The 17059-nt window shown below is 41.7% G+C and overlaps 1 protein-coding gene across 4 annotated transcripts in view; it reads left to right on the top strand.

Annotated features, from left to right (window-relative positions):
* The first annotated feature begins 269 nt into the window (after positions 1-269).
* GNB1L (G protein subunit beta 1 like) overlaps positions 270-17059 on the top strand; it is a 44509-nt gene continuing 27719 nt past the window's right edge. Inside the window, exon 1 of one of the 4 annotated variants that reach the window (XM_053993507.1) lies at positions 270-351. Coding sequence is in view for 2 of the 4 variants with exons in the window: in XM_053993505.1 (XP_053849480.1) it covers positions 1021-1251 (231 nt within the window). In the remaining 2 variants the exon portion in view is untranslated. Of the gene's footprint in view, positions 352-979; positions 1303-14042; positions 14218-17059 lie in introns of those variants that run through there. The other 3 variants (XM_053993505.1, XM_053993508.1, XM_053993506.1) reach the window with 3 other exon arrangements.

Genomic DNA, 17059 nt, shown 5'->3' on the forward strand with positions numbered 1-17059 from the left:
CGGAAGAGCGACACGCTCGGGCTCCCGGTGAAGGCCGGGTCCTTCCGGTTACGGAGCGTGAGGAAGCGGACAGCGGGGATGCCCCGCGGGGGCTGCACTGCCTGCCGGTGCCGCCGCCGGCGCTGCGGGCAGCCGTGAGCGGGAGCCCCTCACGGAACCCCCGAGCTGAGCCGCGCTCGGTGCCGGCCCGCCAGGGCCAGCGGCCGCCGGGACCGACAGCGCGTGCGCGCCTCCCGCCAGCCCGTGACGTCACGCGCGGCGTTCGGCGTTCCTCCGTGTCCGCCTGGTTCCCGCGGGGATCGCCGAATCATCGCTACCGCGCACCCGGCCCGCCGGGCGGAAGGGTTTTCGGTGAGCGGGGGAAGGGAGGACGGGGGAACCCCACGCTCGGCCGTGGGGGTGGCGGCGGGGTCGGATCAGGCTGGGAGGACTCCGTTGTTATCGGCGCGGCGCCGCCTCACGGGCCGGAGGAGGTGGCGGTGCTGTGCGCACGCGCGGGGCGTCGCCAGGGCAACGACGCGCTGGAGGCTCGGCCGCCGCGTGCGGAGCGGGCGGCGGAGGCAACGTCACCCACCGCCCGCGGCACCTCACAGACCCCTCACGGCCCCTCAGAGCCACTCATGGCCCCGCACCGCCCCTCAGAGCCCCGCACGGCTCCTCAGAGCCACTCACGGCCCCTCAGAGCCACTCATGGCCCCGCACCGCCCCTCAGAGCCCCGCACGGCTCCTCAGAGCCCCGCACGGCTCTTCAGAGCCACTCATGGCCCCGCACCGCCCCTCAGAGCCCCGCACGGCTCCTCAGAGCCCCGCACGGCTCTTCAGAGCCACTCATGGCCCCGCACCGCCCCTCAGAGCCCCGCACGGCTCCTCAGAGCCCCGCACGGCTCTTCAGAGCCACTCATGGCCCCGCACCGCCCCTCAGAGCCCCGCACGGCTCCTCAGAGCCCCGCACGGCTCTTCAGAGCCACTCATGGCCCCGCACCACCCCTCAGAGCCCCGCACGGCTCTTCAGAGCCACTCATGGCCCCGCACCGCCCCTCAGAGCCCCGCACGGCTCCAGATCCCCTCATGGCCCCACGGCCCCTCAGAGTCCCGCGTGGCCTCTCAGAGCTCAGCACGGAGCTTCAGAGTCCCGCACGGCCCTACATAGCTTCTTATGGTTTCTCGGAGCTGCTCACGGCCTTGCACGGCCCTGCAGAGCCCCACACAGCCCCACTCCAGCGGGCGTGGGAAGAAGCTCAAGCCAGCACGGTGAGGGAGATGTTGCATCTGTGGCTGAAGTGAGGCATCTGCTCAAACAAAGTAATGTTTTGATTATGGTCTGCATCTCCTTGATGCTCTGCAGCAGTTTGCCTGGGCAGTCCGTGCAGGAGTTCCTCTGGCAGCGATGATAAGAGTGTGTGTGCCTTGACTTCAGGACACACCCTATCAGGCATCAATATCAGCGGTGGTAATGGAGCTCACACTTCCAGTGTACTGAATTTTACAACTCCCCATAATAATCTCAGTACTTCACCTACCAGTAGAAATAGGTATTTTTTAGGTATTTAAGCGACACTGCACTGCTTGAGCAGACGGAGGTAAGGCAGAAACTGAGTATTGGCTGAGTATTGAACATGGTTCTGTAGAAGGAAGGCACGGCCTCAGGTGGGTCTCTCCCCACCATTTGCAAAAGAGTAGTGGCAGTCCTCAGGAACACCTAAAAGGGCTTTAATACCTTTCAGCTGGAAGCATTTACAAAAGAAAACATATTATTGTCAAGTACATTATGGTAATACGAAAAATAACGTTGTATTTATCAACTGGTCAGAGCTCTAGCTCTGATGGTCGGTCTGGGCTCGGAGCTGGCTCTGCCGGCTCGCTCGCTGTCGCCCTCTGGCGGCAGCGCGGGCCCGCGGCGGGGCAGCGGCCGCGTTGTTCCGAGCGCGTCCCGCAGCCCTCGGGGACATTGCGCACTGACCTCCGACATGGGCGTTCTTTTGCTGTGTTTTTCTCCTCAGCAGTGCTGGTTGTTTGAAATAACGAAACTGCCTCGTACAACTCCTTTAAATGCCAGTTTTGAGTAAGAAACAATCCCGGTTTCAGATTCAGCAGCTTCATTTTGAAATGAAAAAGGTAAAAAGCAAGCATGGTGTGTGCTCTGGAAAAGCAGACCACACGAGATGGAAATATGTGTGTGACTTTTTCTTCTGGGAATTGTTTTGAGGAGCATTTTGCCACACATTTTAGCACAGTCTCTTTCATCCTTCTGAAGCTCCTTCCAGAAACCTCCAATTTTAGCAGCATTTCTGTGCAGCTTTTAGAGAAGAGAGGGCCCCGTGACTGGGAAATGCCATAAAAAATGTGTCCTGTCTGCCTAAGTTACAAGAAGTATAAGGAATCCTTATAAAAACTTTATTTGTAACTAAATTAATAGATTTTTAAAAGCTACTGGAGCAACCTTTTCGTTTTTAATGATTCCTATTAACGTTTCCATTGATTTGCAGGTAAACTAGTTTTTTCTTGTTTTAAAAATACCCTGCGATCAGCAAGTCTAACTCTGTTTATTCTGGCTTGGATGTGTGATTATCAGTTTTAAAGATTCTGCAGATGGGAATTATGTTGGTGCATGCACTGGAATAGATGCCGGTTTCTAATATCAGATAGATTGTCTGATTTTGGTTAATTGATGTAGAGACTTATTTTTAAGCACTGGAATTACAATGTTGGAATGGTAAGGTATTTAGGGAGCAGAAATGTTGACTAAGTATGTTTACACATTTTCTGAGCATTTTAGAATACTGTGAGTTTCTTTTTGCAAAGAATTGTTGAATTACTGACCCGTATATATTATTACATTCTAAAGAGACACATTTTTTGGCTCTTTACCACAAAGAAAATCAGGCTGTATTATGCTTCATGTTTGTATGGGTCTTATTTTTAATTTGAGTACTACTTCTCTGCAAGCTGAGCTATAACAATGTACTGTTTCATTGGATCAATAGTAACTGTAAACCAGTCATTGCTAATTAGCTCAGATGGGAAATTTAACCGTGAAGATTCTGATTTTTTAAAATTATATTCTATGAAGCACTGTCTTCATTCAGAAAAAATAGCTACTATGACTGCTCTTCTGTAATAAATTGTCTTGTTGCAGCTGGATTATAGATGCATGCTAGTGCTATTTCTTAATTTGTGAAGACAGACTTGATTAAAAAAAAGGTTGAACTTTGCTTTTTGGACACCTTTTTGAGTTGTAGTGCTGATACTTCTGTACAAATTTGGAATCTTAACACAGTATTACATGTTTGTTGTGTTTGTTGTCTTTATAAAGGAAAAAGGTAAGTCTAGTGGCAATAATAGTGTTTTCCTCCTCAGAATATCTTTGTGGGTGGATTCATGCTCTCTTTGTAAGAATGCAGTTTGACTGCACTGAAATATACTTGGTAGTACAAATGAAGGATTTCAAATTCGTAATAGGTTGAAAACTCTTCAGCTACTGGGGTTTTAGTTTCCAAATTACTGGTCTCTGTGGAGCAATGTAAGTGATCACAAAACAATGAGAATGAAACAAATGTTCTATAAAAACCTGCACAATTTTTTGCCCAAGCAAGCCAGCTTCCTTTTGAGCTCTGTGCTGGCACAGTCGTATTATTAAAAGTGCATTTTTTTTATTTTCATAAGCAATAAAACAATTTCACAACTGTAATGAATGCACTTCCTATGGTACATTTTAATTATATACAGCTAATGCTCGTCATTTCAAAAATTATCTCACTGGCATTTATGACTTGATGTAAACGCTCATATATCATGGGATTATTTGAAAGAACTGAAACTTTGAGAGATGTCAGGTTTGCCGTGTTGAGGAAAGTGACTCATTAAACAAGAGGTGCTGATTAGCAATGGGAGACTGTAGAACACATTTAGGCTACAAATATCAGAGTCAACAGATTTACTTTAAAAAGCTGTGTTACTGGATGTCATTTAAAAAAGGGATATCTTAGCCTTGAAAGTTTCCAGACCGCTAAACTGGAGGATCCAGGCTATATAATGATTCAGAAGTGTTTAAAATAGGAATCGGTCTCTTCTGCATCTCAAAAGCGAAAGTTCCAGAGGAAGTCACCTTTTCTGCAAATGGATTTACCAGCACGGGTTTTTAGAACCGTAACATGATACTGTGAGCAAATTAAGAGTTTTAGGAGAAAAAAAATCTTTTAGTCAGCAAATCTTCTTTCTCATGATTTATTTTTAAAGGTCATAAGGTGACCATTACAGTAAAAAAAATAGTTGTTTGTACAGGATAACCTTCCCAGATGAGATGCAACCCTGTCCTAAACCTCTGGGTCTGCAGCCTGAGTTTCCCAGAGCCGCTGGGTGACATTTGAGTGTAAGGTAAAGCAGAGCAAGAACTATTTGAAAAAGAAACATAGACTAATGTTTAGCTTTTCTTTTTGTTTTAGTTATTCCATACTTTTTCAGTAGATGCTAAATTTCTTTGATTTAGGGGAGGGAAAGATTTTGCTTTAAAACACCAGATAGGAATCTGAGGACAGACTTTTCACACTCAGACAGCTGGAGCAGCTGTAGATTCCCCACTGAAATGAAAATGCAACAATTCAAGATTTAGAAAGGCAAAAGTGTGACCAGAGCATTAAATAGAAGGGCCATATGATACCAAAATTAAGCTCTGTGTTTATTATAAAGAAAATCCTTGTTTTAGAAGGGAAAAAAATGAACTTGTTCCACCACTTTCTTTTTTCCTCAGGAGAAAACACAGAATATATCCTAGGTAATAAATCTGTTTTATGGCTCACATGAGAAAGGGTGGAGAAACTCCCATTATTTTCTTCCCAGAAATTGAAATACACATGAGCTAACATGGGAGACACTGGGATTTTCATCCAACAAATGCACAGCTGGCTTCTGCTTTTATTATTTTTCTAAGCCTAATAATTTTTCATTTGATTAGCTGGTGGCTGACAAAACTATCACTTGTACAGTGTTTTGTATATTTAGTAGAGTAGGTGTGATGCGAAAAAGATACTGTAATGTGTGCCCAGAAGCATAGCACGACATGTTCAGATGATGAGAAATTTCTGCTTGCCTCTTCTTAAAATACAAGTTTCTGTCATTGACACTTGAGTTTGACTATCACGAAAAGAACTTCTTGACATCTAGAAAAAGGAGAATTATGTAAGATTTGAGGATTATTTTTTCTTAATTCACCCTGTAGAATTGTATGATGCTGTGCACATGGAAAGAAATTGTTAGGAGTCCGTTGGCAGTCCACAGTGCCAGTTTTGCTGTAGAAAGCAGTGAGACTATTTAAAAGAAGAACTGTCCTCGTCAGTGCTAGGAGGTGGGAAAAGCAGAGCTAGCTGCCAACAAGATTTATCAAGGACTCTAAGTGTACGCAGTGTGAGCTGTGGAGAGACCCATGGACACAATGTGAAAAAAACGACAACAGCGAACCACATACCAAACCAGACAATGAGATAAATTTGGCACACACATAAAGGTGGGAGAATTGGAGCCATCTAGGAATGAGGTTCCTCAGAGCCGTGTTTGAGCAGAGCTCTGTAAAGCCATGGATTCTCACTTTGAAATCAGGAGAGAGAATGGCTTATCAGAACTCCTTTGTGCCTTCTGCAGATTAAAGAAAATATGTTCAAGAATCCAGTATCCTGTTTTGCATTGACCATTAATGCCAGGGACAAAGCAGGCTGGTTTCTCCTGTGTTGGCTCTCCTGGTGTTTGAAGTGATAAGCTGTGCTGCTGTCTGTGTGTTGTGGGCAAAGTAATGATAACATCTTCCCTAAGTAAGTAGCAGGGGAAGAAGACTGCAGTTTTATCCCAGACTGGTTGTTCAAGTGTTAGTGTGTTTCTTGTTATTTTCAAAAATTCCAAAACAATTTGACGTGTTCTGGGGACAGGAAAGAATGTGGGCTATCTACTTCCACTTGAATATTGTGTGATGGCACCTCTGGTTTTCATTCGTAGTCATTTACGAGTGGTAGATACTCAAAACCATGTAAGAAATTTCTAAGTGAAATTAGTTTGAAGCTACAGGTTCATTGCAAACCCAAACCTCTACCTTTAATGTCCTTTCACACAGCGGCTGCTGGGGAAGGAACGATTTTGTAAGGACTAGTAGAATCACTGAGTTGTGTATCTGCATTCTGACCTAGCTCCACTACACGCACTAAATAATTGTTGACAAGTTCAAGCTCTGTAACTGGAGGGCTATGACTTTGCTAATGTATGCTAAACATCAATATATGTTCATGGACAAGGAAAATGACCTTAATGGAAAAATATGAGATTACTGAAGTGGCAGTAGATAATCGTGGGAGCTCTCTTTTGCTTGTATCTCTCTTAGAGGCTTTATGCTGCTAGGGATCAGAATACTGTGGTGTATGGGACTGTTTCTTGGGGCATGGACGTGCATGAGCCTATATCAGGGATGGCTGTTCTAACTGAGTGTTGCCCAGTGCAGAGGGCCAGGAAGCAGTCTCTCCAAAGGATGTAAAATTAGTGTGGCCAACTTCACTGTTCACCTCCTTTTTCCTCAGTCTGCTTTGTTAGAATTTGCACCTCTGTCCTGACAGTATTTCGCTATTTGTTCTAATAAATCTCTTCTGTAATGAGCCGGTTTCACCTTCTGAAGTTGTACTTTGAATTCTTGCCCTTGTGTGCCACACAGGTTCTGAGCTGGGGGAACCATGTTCCTGGGTTAACTGGAGGGGATGCATTCCTGCCATGCAGCTGAGGATGCTGCTGGTTAGGAAAGGCCCTTGGAGCAGAAGCAGTTGCCCTGGTGGCACCACCTTTCCTGCAGTGCAGCACTGTGGCCTGGTTTTGCACTCTGATCCTTTGTTCCAGATACAGAGGGCTCCTTACCCAACTTGCAATAGGTTGCAGAGAGGGAGAGTCCATAGTGCTGTGCCAGAAAACCAAGTGATAGTGTGAGCAGGGTCTCCAGCCTGCTGCAGTTTCACAGCATTTGTGCTCTTTTGCTCTTGGTAACTGTCAGACCTTATTGAACCAGGCTCTCAAATCTGAGAGTAATTGGGAGTATGTGACACATTGCAGAACTTTTTAAATTTTTTTTTCTGGTAGTGTGTTTAGGCCTCCCTGCTTTTGCTTCAACAATTGAGGGTGTTGGTTGCTTCCTCATGTTTTTGTAAGAAAAGCTTTTTATAGTCCATTTTTCCAGTTGTCGTATGTACTTCCTCCATTGTAGTGTAACACATCATTCTTCCCACTCCCTCCCAGCCTCTGAAGCTGATGGAAGACCTTCAGGGTTGTTTTATTTGCAATAAAAATGAAACTATAGGGTTGAGAATGGTCATTATTCTTGCCTTAAAATGTGTTCTTCAACAAGTTTTGTTTTCCTCTTGGTAAACGAGAAGGATGTAAGGAAGCAAGGAATAATCAGCCGTATTTAGTTTATAGGACATTTAGTTTGAACTGGAAATCTCTAACTCAATTTTTGTTTTAGCTGAAAATCTATCAAGAAAAGCAAAAGTTTGTCAGAAACATGAATGGAAATGGGCTGTATTCTTTTTTTTTTTTTTTTTTTTTTTTTGACAGAAGAATTCTTAATGTAATACCAAACATGAATAATTTTTTAGTATCATCCATCCCAACTTCTGTAAGGTAACAACTGGAGTGAAGGCAGTCTAGAAGCTCCATATCCATCCATTATTTTGCCCTGTAATGGTGAGTCTGGCACACTGACAGCACTTGAGCCTTGCAAATTTGGAGCTGTGCTGGAGGTCTTTCCTTGATGTAATATCAGTTACACTAAAAAGAAAGGAAGGTGGCATGGCCACTTTCAAATCATTGACTGACAGAGTCCTGTCCCTGGTCAGGACAGTGTGCACTGCATCCTGTTTAAGGATAGTACAGCACCTGGTTTGCCACAGCTTCACTCCTGCTTGCTGGTTGTTTTTATCACCATTCATCCAGGAGTGTTACTTAGCCCTAGAACAGAATTTGTAATACTTAATGTATTATATTCCACATTGTAATACTTGTAATACAATGTATTATATTCCACATTGTAATAATTAATGTGGAAGCCTTTTTTCTCCTGTCTATGACAGATTATTGAGAATATCTACTGGGAATGCCCTTGATTTCTAGTGATTTGAATGCTATTTCTCAAGAAAGATTATGTTTTGTAACTATTTTTTCAACTTTAAATATTTTTTAATATAATCTTCCAGTGTTTTTCAACACTAATGAACACAACCTAGGTCCTTCAGCGGGGGGCATGTGCAGACACGGCCCCTGTGGATTGAACTGCCTCACTGCTTCAGATCTTCACTATTTTTAGCCTCTGTATATGCCTTTGTTTTTCCCGAATGTCTAGTTCTAGGTGATACCGTAACTAACTCAGTCAGGGCAGGAATTCACTCTTTTCCCATATACTAGCTCCACTATAAGCTTGCAGAAAAAAAAATGGATCTGAGAATCCTTGCAGCTTAAATCTTACTATGGGATGTTTAAGGTCCCAACAGGTAATTTTTTGGCTACTTTTGTATTCTGTGATTTCTCTGTGGAAATAATGATTTAAAGGTATCTGCTTATTTTATTGCTCCACTGCTAAATAATTGAAATCAGCACTTAGCATTTAATTATAGTGATTTTTTTATCATAAATATTGTATAGTGCCTGATGGTGTAATTGGGCATTTTTATAATAAGCCCCTATTTTTTAAAACAAGTGAGAAATCTCTGAAATTCATGCCTTCATGCTTGTGCCCATTAAATGTGGTTATCATTATCTAGTGACGACATACGTTCTTCCTAACTAGGATTCTCTTCTCTTTCATGCTGATGCTATCTCTGTGCTAGATTATTCCTGTTCCTAGTAGCACCCCAGGGCAGCAGTGAGAAGTAAATGTGTCCCATATGGCTGCTTTAGACGGCAGATTTTGGTGTGTGGAGATGGGAGAGGATAGACACTGGGGTGAAGAGACAGTGGGGTGTGTGTGCCCTCACTGTCCCAGAAGCAGGGCAAGCAGAGGGGGAGCAGGGCTGTGGCTGGCTGTGCTGTCTGGCTGGTTGGCAGTAACGTGGGAGCGCTGCGGTGGGACAGGGTGCAGTTATTTGTTGTGCCATGCGGGAGGAAGGAGCCAGGGAGGAACTGCGACTGAGTCACCCGTTCTTCCTGGAGCGCCTCCTGGGGTGGTGCTGCTACAGGCAGCCCAGTGCAAGACTGAGCCTGAAGGCTCCAGCGAGCTGATTGCAAATATTTTGCAGAAGTCTTATTTTCTGGTAATTACTTTAACATGATTCAGTGTTTTCTCTTTTGTCTGATCTTGTTATGAGTCTCCTTGCCTGATCCTTTGCCCGCTGTCGTGGGAGCAGGGAAAGTGTTCCCACACCACGTGTTCCATTCCTGATGTCTTTGGCCTCTCAGGTGGCTGTGAGTAGGTGCTCTTCAGTAGCACCTTATCCTTTTGGAACAATGACTGATCCTGGACCTGTTCCTTTGAAGCCTTTGAAACTACTAAGCTGTTTCAGATAGTGGGGTTAGAGCAATTTATAGAATTGGGGTCCAGGTACTGTTTGCCAGTTCATGTTTCTAGTGATTCATGAAATTAGAGCTCCTGTGGAAACCTGGAACCTTGCTTCTGGGGAAAATGTTGTGTATGAACTGAGTCCAAAGCCCCCAGTCTTCAACAGATACATGAAGAATGGCTAGGATTTAGGTTCCAGTGGGTCACCAACAGTATGTATTAGAGACTAATAATAACAGTGAACAGACTCATTCCATTCCCAGTTCTCTGGGGTTTTAGAAATCCAGCAGAACCAGCAAAATACCTAAAGCCCAGCAACTGAAACCCAGCCAAGTTTTGTAAAAATTACAATAGTAACTTCAAATAAATATAAATTGTGCGTTTTAAATGTACAGTTTATTTAAAAACCGTTATTTTGCCAAACCATAAATGTATCCAATAACTAAACCAAGAAATAACTGAGGTTAAGAAATGTAAGATTATAAGGTTTAGGAAAAACCTTTCTGATATATTTAGTGCTTTTGTTTTACCATGTGATTTACATTTAATCCTAGTTAGACTAACTAATACATACGTACATAACTAATACATATCTTTATAGCAGACCAAATACTTCTCATAAGCAACTGACTGGTTTGTGTTATCACATTTGTTCAATGAGGGTGGAGGGAAAGAGGTGTAGAGTATAATTCACTTGCATAATCTTTTGCAAGTAGTAGAAAAAATATGTCTCACAATATAGCTACAAGAAATACATGGGTGCTCATAATTCATATTATCCCATAAAATTTAGAAGAGCATTCAGAGACTGCAAATGAAGGTAATTTATATGTAAAACCTCATCCATGAAGAATTTATTGCCATAGTAGGTATAATATACTTTGGCACAGACTTCTTCCGTGAAACTAGTACTTGCAGATTTGAGAAAGGAACGTACTAGAGACCTTGTGGGTTAAACTGTAGTCTGGTTTTATACAAAGCACATTATAATGAAGACTTTTCTCTTCTGAGAGAGATGAAGTCAGTTAATATGCCATTGCTGTTGACAATGTGTTTGAACATCTTCACTGTGCATGTAATCTCTTTAAAATCAGTGTTAGTTTAGTGGTGCTACCTTTGTGTAAGTATTGATGTTTGTAAATATTTTGAACCTTAGAGGGAACTGAGGAAACAGCAGAAGTGCATTCCTACAAAATATTTTAATTTGCAGTATCTAAAAATGATATCTAAAAAAAGCATATCTAAAAATATGCTTTGCAGAGGTTGTCTGCTAACCATGTCGTGAAGCCCAGACCTCATTCTTCTTGTGAGGACTGCACTGGGACATGGGGCCTCATCTTTCTCTCTGCATTTGAGCACAACTGCCAGGTAAAGGCCCTGGGATCCATCCATCTCATTGCCAATTTGACTTGGGCATGTGGTGGCCGAAGTGAGGCCAAGGCAAGGCTGTGGTTACGTTGCAGTGTTGTCGTGCAGTCTCAGGGAGATGTCAGCACTGTTCTCCTCAGTGCTTGGGTGGCTCATGCAGCTGGAGCAAAGATATATTTCCTTTTGTTCCTGCTGCTGGACTCTGATTTCTGTTTTCTTTTGAGATTACATTGTGCACATATGCTTTTATAGTTGCTGCCTCTCTTTGACCCAAACACTTCCATGGAAGTTAATGACATTAAATGAAAATCAATGCCACTCATTGCCACTCCAAGATTTCTGCATAATACAAAGTAAACTTAGAATAGAGAAGGATTTGTTATACCATAGAATGTGCCATTTAAATGGATGTAGCTGGAAATGGAGAGAAGCAGCTCCTAGCATGATATATAAGAGGGATTTTGGCCCACATCAGCAAGAGAAGCTACAGGGCATATAGCTATAAAAATGGACCAGAGTTCTCAAGCATTGATGTAGAGCAGATAGGACCTTTAAAATTCTTCCCTGAAAGGTACACAGTGGTGTTGGGCAGCAGTCTGCTATGCTTGGGTTGTCAAAGAACGTTATCAATTCCTCTGTGATTTTAACTGTTAATTCCAGGAAGTCTAGGTGTTTCAGGAAGTGCTATTCAAATATTATGCTATTTCTTCCGGATGTAGCTCCTTGTACAGTACACTTACACTTAGCCTTTTCTCTGTTGGCTTGCTCTGCAGGAGAAATCCCAAACTATTGAGAACAAAGATAACTTCCTGTGCCAGGTGTATTAGCTGGAATTATCTCTGTTGTACAAAGAAATAACTTTTCTCTTGAAAGTGACATGGGATTTTTGACGTTAGTGAGGATTTATCTCATCAAGGATGTCACTGTGCTACTAAGAAAAGCTCATTGGACTCATATCAGAAGTACTGTGTTCAGTTCTCTGCTTTTCCAGATGGATTTAGTGGAGTTAAAGATGGTGCAGAAAATGGCAACTGAAACAATTTGGGGAAATGGAACAATTCTCATATGAGGAGAGATTGAAAAGTCTAGTACTCTTCAGTTTAGAGAAAGACAGATATTTATTGTTGAGATTTATAAAATTATGAAAGTGATGAAAAAGCCAGATGTGAAACTGTTGCCCTCCAAATCCTGCAGTGTAAGAACTAGAAGACACTCAGTGAAGGTAGTAGGAGATCAGGTTTAAAACAAAGAAAAGAAAGTAGTCCTTCATTTCTGGAACTCCGGGTAGTGCATTTTTTTGCCATGGTAGCAAAGGCAAGGATATCAGCAGGTTCAAAAGAGGTCAGATAATTTCATAGACAAAAAGAGAACTGCAAATGGACAGTGAAGTTGTGTGCCCTGTAACATCATTGTGCATGGGGGAGGGGCGCATGGGGGGCAGGAGGAATGGACCCCAAAAGCAGCCAGGCTTCTGTCTTTTTCCTAAACAGTATCTCTAAATAGCATGGCATTGGTGGAAGTCAGTTACTAGGCCAGATGGGACCAATCATCCGACCTTGCAGGGCATTTTTTTCTGCCATACAGTACCACACTATGTTCTGCTTTGAAAGGGTTTTATTGTTAGTACATTGAATTCTCATAAGCGTAATCAAGAAGAAAATGGTAGCATGTTAATACTCCATTGTTGATACCTGAAATACTAATGTGTTTTTAAGTCTGATCCATTGATAGTCAAATGCCTGCCTGTTACTGTGCATGTCACTAACATGGCATTTGTTTGGAAAATATACAACTTGGAAAATGAATTTTAAGTTTGTGTGTTTATTTTTCTTGGCAGCGAGTTTTGGTTATCTCAGAAGGGAAAAGCTATCCAGGTGCAGTGAAGCTGTGTGGTGCCATGAGTGCTCTGGCAGGAAGGTATGCAGGACAAGTATGCAGGGAGCTGGATCTGAGTAGTTTCTTCATGCTCCAGTACTGTGTGCTACTGAGATGTCTTTGTGCTAGTTCCAGGTAGGCCGAATTGAATCAATGAATCAACAGGGACTTAGGGCCAACCACACAGATCAGGGACCCAGAATCTGGGTCATGGTCCCTATTCCAGGCACTGGACTTTAATGACACTCAGAGCTGGGATGGCATCCCTGCAGTTTGGAGCATCCTCCCCAAGCACCCAGTTCTGTGCCTGCCCAACTCCCCCACAGGCTTCAGGCTACTGCTTCTTGCATAGCAGGTCACTCTTTTATTACATCTCTAGCATTTGGAGGAGACCTGCAAAGAAAGTGGGGCAGGGGGGTGAAATCACCACTTTAATATAGGACACAGAAAAGTTCTTTAATATGGGTTTGGGTGGAGGTTTGTTGTAAAAGATATCTGTAAAATGTCTTCTGTATGCTTTTTTTTTTTTTGGTAACATTAAGCATATTAACAAAAACATTCTTTGCTTTAATCAGACAATATGGGCTTTGTTCACATGGAGACTTTTGAATATTATGTGTAGTTCCTGTACTCTGGGACCTGCTTTTAGCAGGGATACTTACATGAGTCATAAACTGTATGAGTGCAGCTCAGGTCGGCTCATTGTGCCTGTGGAAACTGGTGGTACTCTGCTGTTGATGAGAAATCCACCATAAACAAATCCTCACTCATGGTCTCAGGTGTGTAATTGGGAAACACATTTGGCTTTTAATCAAAAGAAATGGAGTGTTTGGTTCTTAGGAGTATCTTTTCTCTTGTTTCAATGAAGTAAATGTTACTGCAAATAAAGAGCTTAAAGCAGTCTGACTAAAGCTTCAGCTAATTGAGCTTTGGTTCTGTGAGAATTTGGATGTCATCATCCTTTTGTTTGCCACTTCTCTGGGGAAGTACTTCAGCTATATGGCAAAAATAAACAAAAGAAGCCTTTTAAATCTTCACACTTAAATACATTTATGAATATTTTTAGTTACTGTTTACTCCTTGCAAATTTATCTTGGTCTGAAAAAAAGTTTCAGATGTATTGTTTTCCTAACAAAGATTTGACCTTCATCTTTATACATGGTTTCACTATTCTTCCTATCAGCATTTAGTTCAAAGGAGCACTTCGAAGCACGCAGGCAAAAGCCAGTTCCATTGTGTAAAATAGAAATGTGTGTTTTATATCACAGGAGTTTAGAGAACAATGCAAAGGTCAATTGTGTTGCTTGCTCTCCTGTCACATGATGTGGGTGTGTATATGAATGCATCCCTGGAATTCCACTGTGGGATCTGCATCTTTGAAGCTGATGCTAAAATTACTGCCGAGGCTCTTCCAAAGGCGGATACTGATAGAAGATTCAATGAAATCGAAGGTCGCCAGCCTGGTAGGCGTTGAAAGATACCTGGCTATGATACTATTTCTGATTTAATAATGCGAATGGGAGGCTAGCCCTTTGTAATAATTAGGACTAATTACTGAAGAGGTGTTGACAGATGGGCTAAGAGGAAACAAACTGCCTTTATCCAGTGGCTTAGAGTCAGATTACTAGTCTTGTGTTATCTGTTTCTCAGAAAGTAGAAGCTTCAATCATTCACTAAGTCTTCAAAGGGGAAAGGGATCCTAACAATATACAGGATTTGGGATGAAGCTATGAAATAAGTCTTTGACTCAAAATGGCTAAATTAATCTCCTTTCCGTAAATTATCATACTTTTAAAGTTTGAGTTACAGATGGAGAATCTGATTGGAGTACTGAAAAATATGCAAAATCAGTATTGATGACTGTCCTGTCGCTGCTTCTGCTCATGGATTAGTCTAAGATTGGTTCCTTGCTGTTAATTATATTAATATGAATTCTTTGATTCCTCCTTATGCCATGCTTGCTATCCAGCTGAAACTGAGACAAGGGAAAGTAGTAAGTACTCTTTTGTTCAGTGTTTGGTTTATGCAGATGTCATATCTGATCAACAAGCAGAAAATACATCTGATGAAGTCAATTACAGTTATTTACCTTTTTAGGAGACAAAATCATGCATATTCCAGGAAGAAAACAATATATTACAATACAATTGCATTTACTGAGAATGATGTAGGATTTCCTTAAAGAGGATTTCTTCTCTCCTTTTGAATGTAGTGTCCATCCAGCACATCTGCATGAAGTAGATAAAACTGTCCCATGTGAATGGAGTTAACAAAGACATTCAGGGATTAATGCTTTGTCACCAGAATGAGCACTCAGTGTGACTTTCTTTAGGCAAATCATTTAAAAGTCTAGCTACCCTCCATCTTCTCAAATAACTTTTAAGTGCTTTTCTCCCCACTCTCCACCATGTATAGAACCAGGTTTTCTTAGAAACGTGATAAATGTGGTTGCATTCGATAGCACTTATAAGCAGAGGTAGCTTTCAATTATTTATTTACTTTTAACAAAAGGGGCCATTTAATTAATGTTTAAATATTTATAACAGTTTTATTGTGCTGTAAAATCAGTTATACTTTGATCTAGATTTTCTGGTTTGAGATAATAGGGTTGGTAAAAGTTTTCCTAATGAATTTGGTCAGAACATGACATAATCTGATTATCTGACGAAAGATTGACACTTCAGTTCCTGCCAGCATAAAAGCGCGGTACAATGGGGGCTGTTCAGCACAAATTCAAAGGCTGGGAGTTCAAGTTCAGGTACGGCAGAATTGTTCAAAGTTTAAAATTAATGTGGTGAAACAGTGTTGCATTTCTCACTGTATTTTTGGTCAGGAGTCATTTATGGTGGATGAGAGGAGTGAAGCTTGAAGTTAAATGTGTAAACTGCAATTCCAGTTTGTAACTTTGGGTTAATTTCCCTCCATTTGCTAAATATTAGTGTTACTCATTAGGACATAGAGAAACTAACTGGTAAGAACATCACAGACACAGGAAACAGTACCAGAAACTGGGAATCAAGCATCATCAGTATTCAATATGTTAAATGTGGAATCAGTTTCTTATCAATATCCCTCACTTTTTAACTGTTTAACTGTTTAACATATGAGCAAATGCTCGTATGCTTGGAAATGACCATATTTAACTGATGCATCCTACATGCTTGTGTAAAATAGATGTAGATTTATGTGATCAAACTGGCATGAAAGAACAGTTATGTCTAAAGTGTAAGCTTAGCCTAAACTGTTAAAATAAACATTAATTTTTTCATTTGATATTCAGGTAATATTTACTCTGTAAATGTTGTTCCTGTTTGCAGTGGAATTACAGTGATCCCTACTAGAGTTCTTGGACTAAGTTACTCTCCAGTAACTTGGCTTATCCAAATACTTAGGCTGTATGGAATAGGAATACTAGTAGACAAATGATACATACTATTAATAATTAAGCTTGAATTTTGGGGGATATTTCATAACATAAAAATACTTAATTATCTTTTATTTTGAGTCATATATTTAAAAGTGGTGTACACAACACTAAGTCTTTTCTTTCTTTTCAATGCTGAAGGGGATTGTGGAGAAAGTAAAGTGTTAAGTACCAAATGTGATGGTCTTTACTGAAATGCAGTTTGTTTCTGACCTTGAGAAGATTTTTTCTGACCTGAGTAAGGATTTAGAGCTTTAATCTAATGAATTGATACAGACTGTCCACATTGCTTTGTTTCTTAAAATACCGCATGGCACGTGAATCTCAGTGTCCCTGGGAAGGGACTGTCTGTGCCTGGAGTCAGTGAGTGGAGTCCTAATCCCAGTTTTAGGAACTGTGGCACCTTGGGAGGTCACTTACTGTCCCTGCCACAGCTTCTCCATCTCCAGAGAAATACGTGGAATAACACTGGTCTTGGAGATGTGTTGTCGTTTACACAGAAGCAGAAAGCTCCGAAGGATAAAACGCTTTATGAAATACTGGTGTAATGAACAGACCCTGCAAACCCTCCCTTGTTTGAGCAGTCTCACTGATAGTTTGGACAGGCATAGATCAGATTCAAAATTTGGATTTCAATATACAAGCTGGTCACAAATAGAAATTGCCCTTGGTTATTTAATATTTCTTCTGTGTTTATGTAAATTTGTATTGCTTGCTATTTGCAGTTTTAAAGTATATTTTTTAACTGTTATGAAACAAATAACAATATAAACATGGGGGTAGGAAATAGGTAAAATATTCTGATATAAATGCATCTCCCACCATATTCCGGAGAAGTACATAGCCCGTTCAGCTATTTGCCGTCTTTTTTCTTCTTTTAA

This window comes from Vidua macroura, chromosome 18 (genome assembly GCF_024509145.1).
Source record: "Vidua macroura isolate BioBank_ID:100142 chromosome 18, ASM2450914v1, whole genome shotgun sequence".
Taxonomy (NCBI): domain Eukaryota; kingdom Metazoa; phylum Chordata; class Aves; order Passeriformes; family Viduidae; genus Vidua; species Vidua macroura.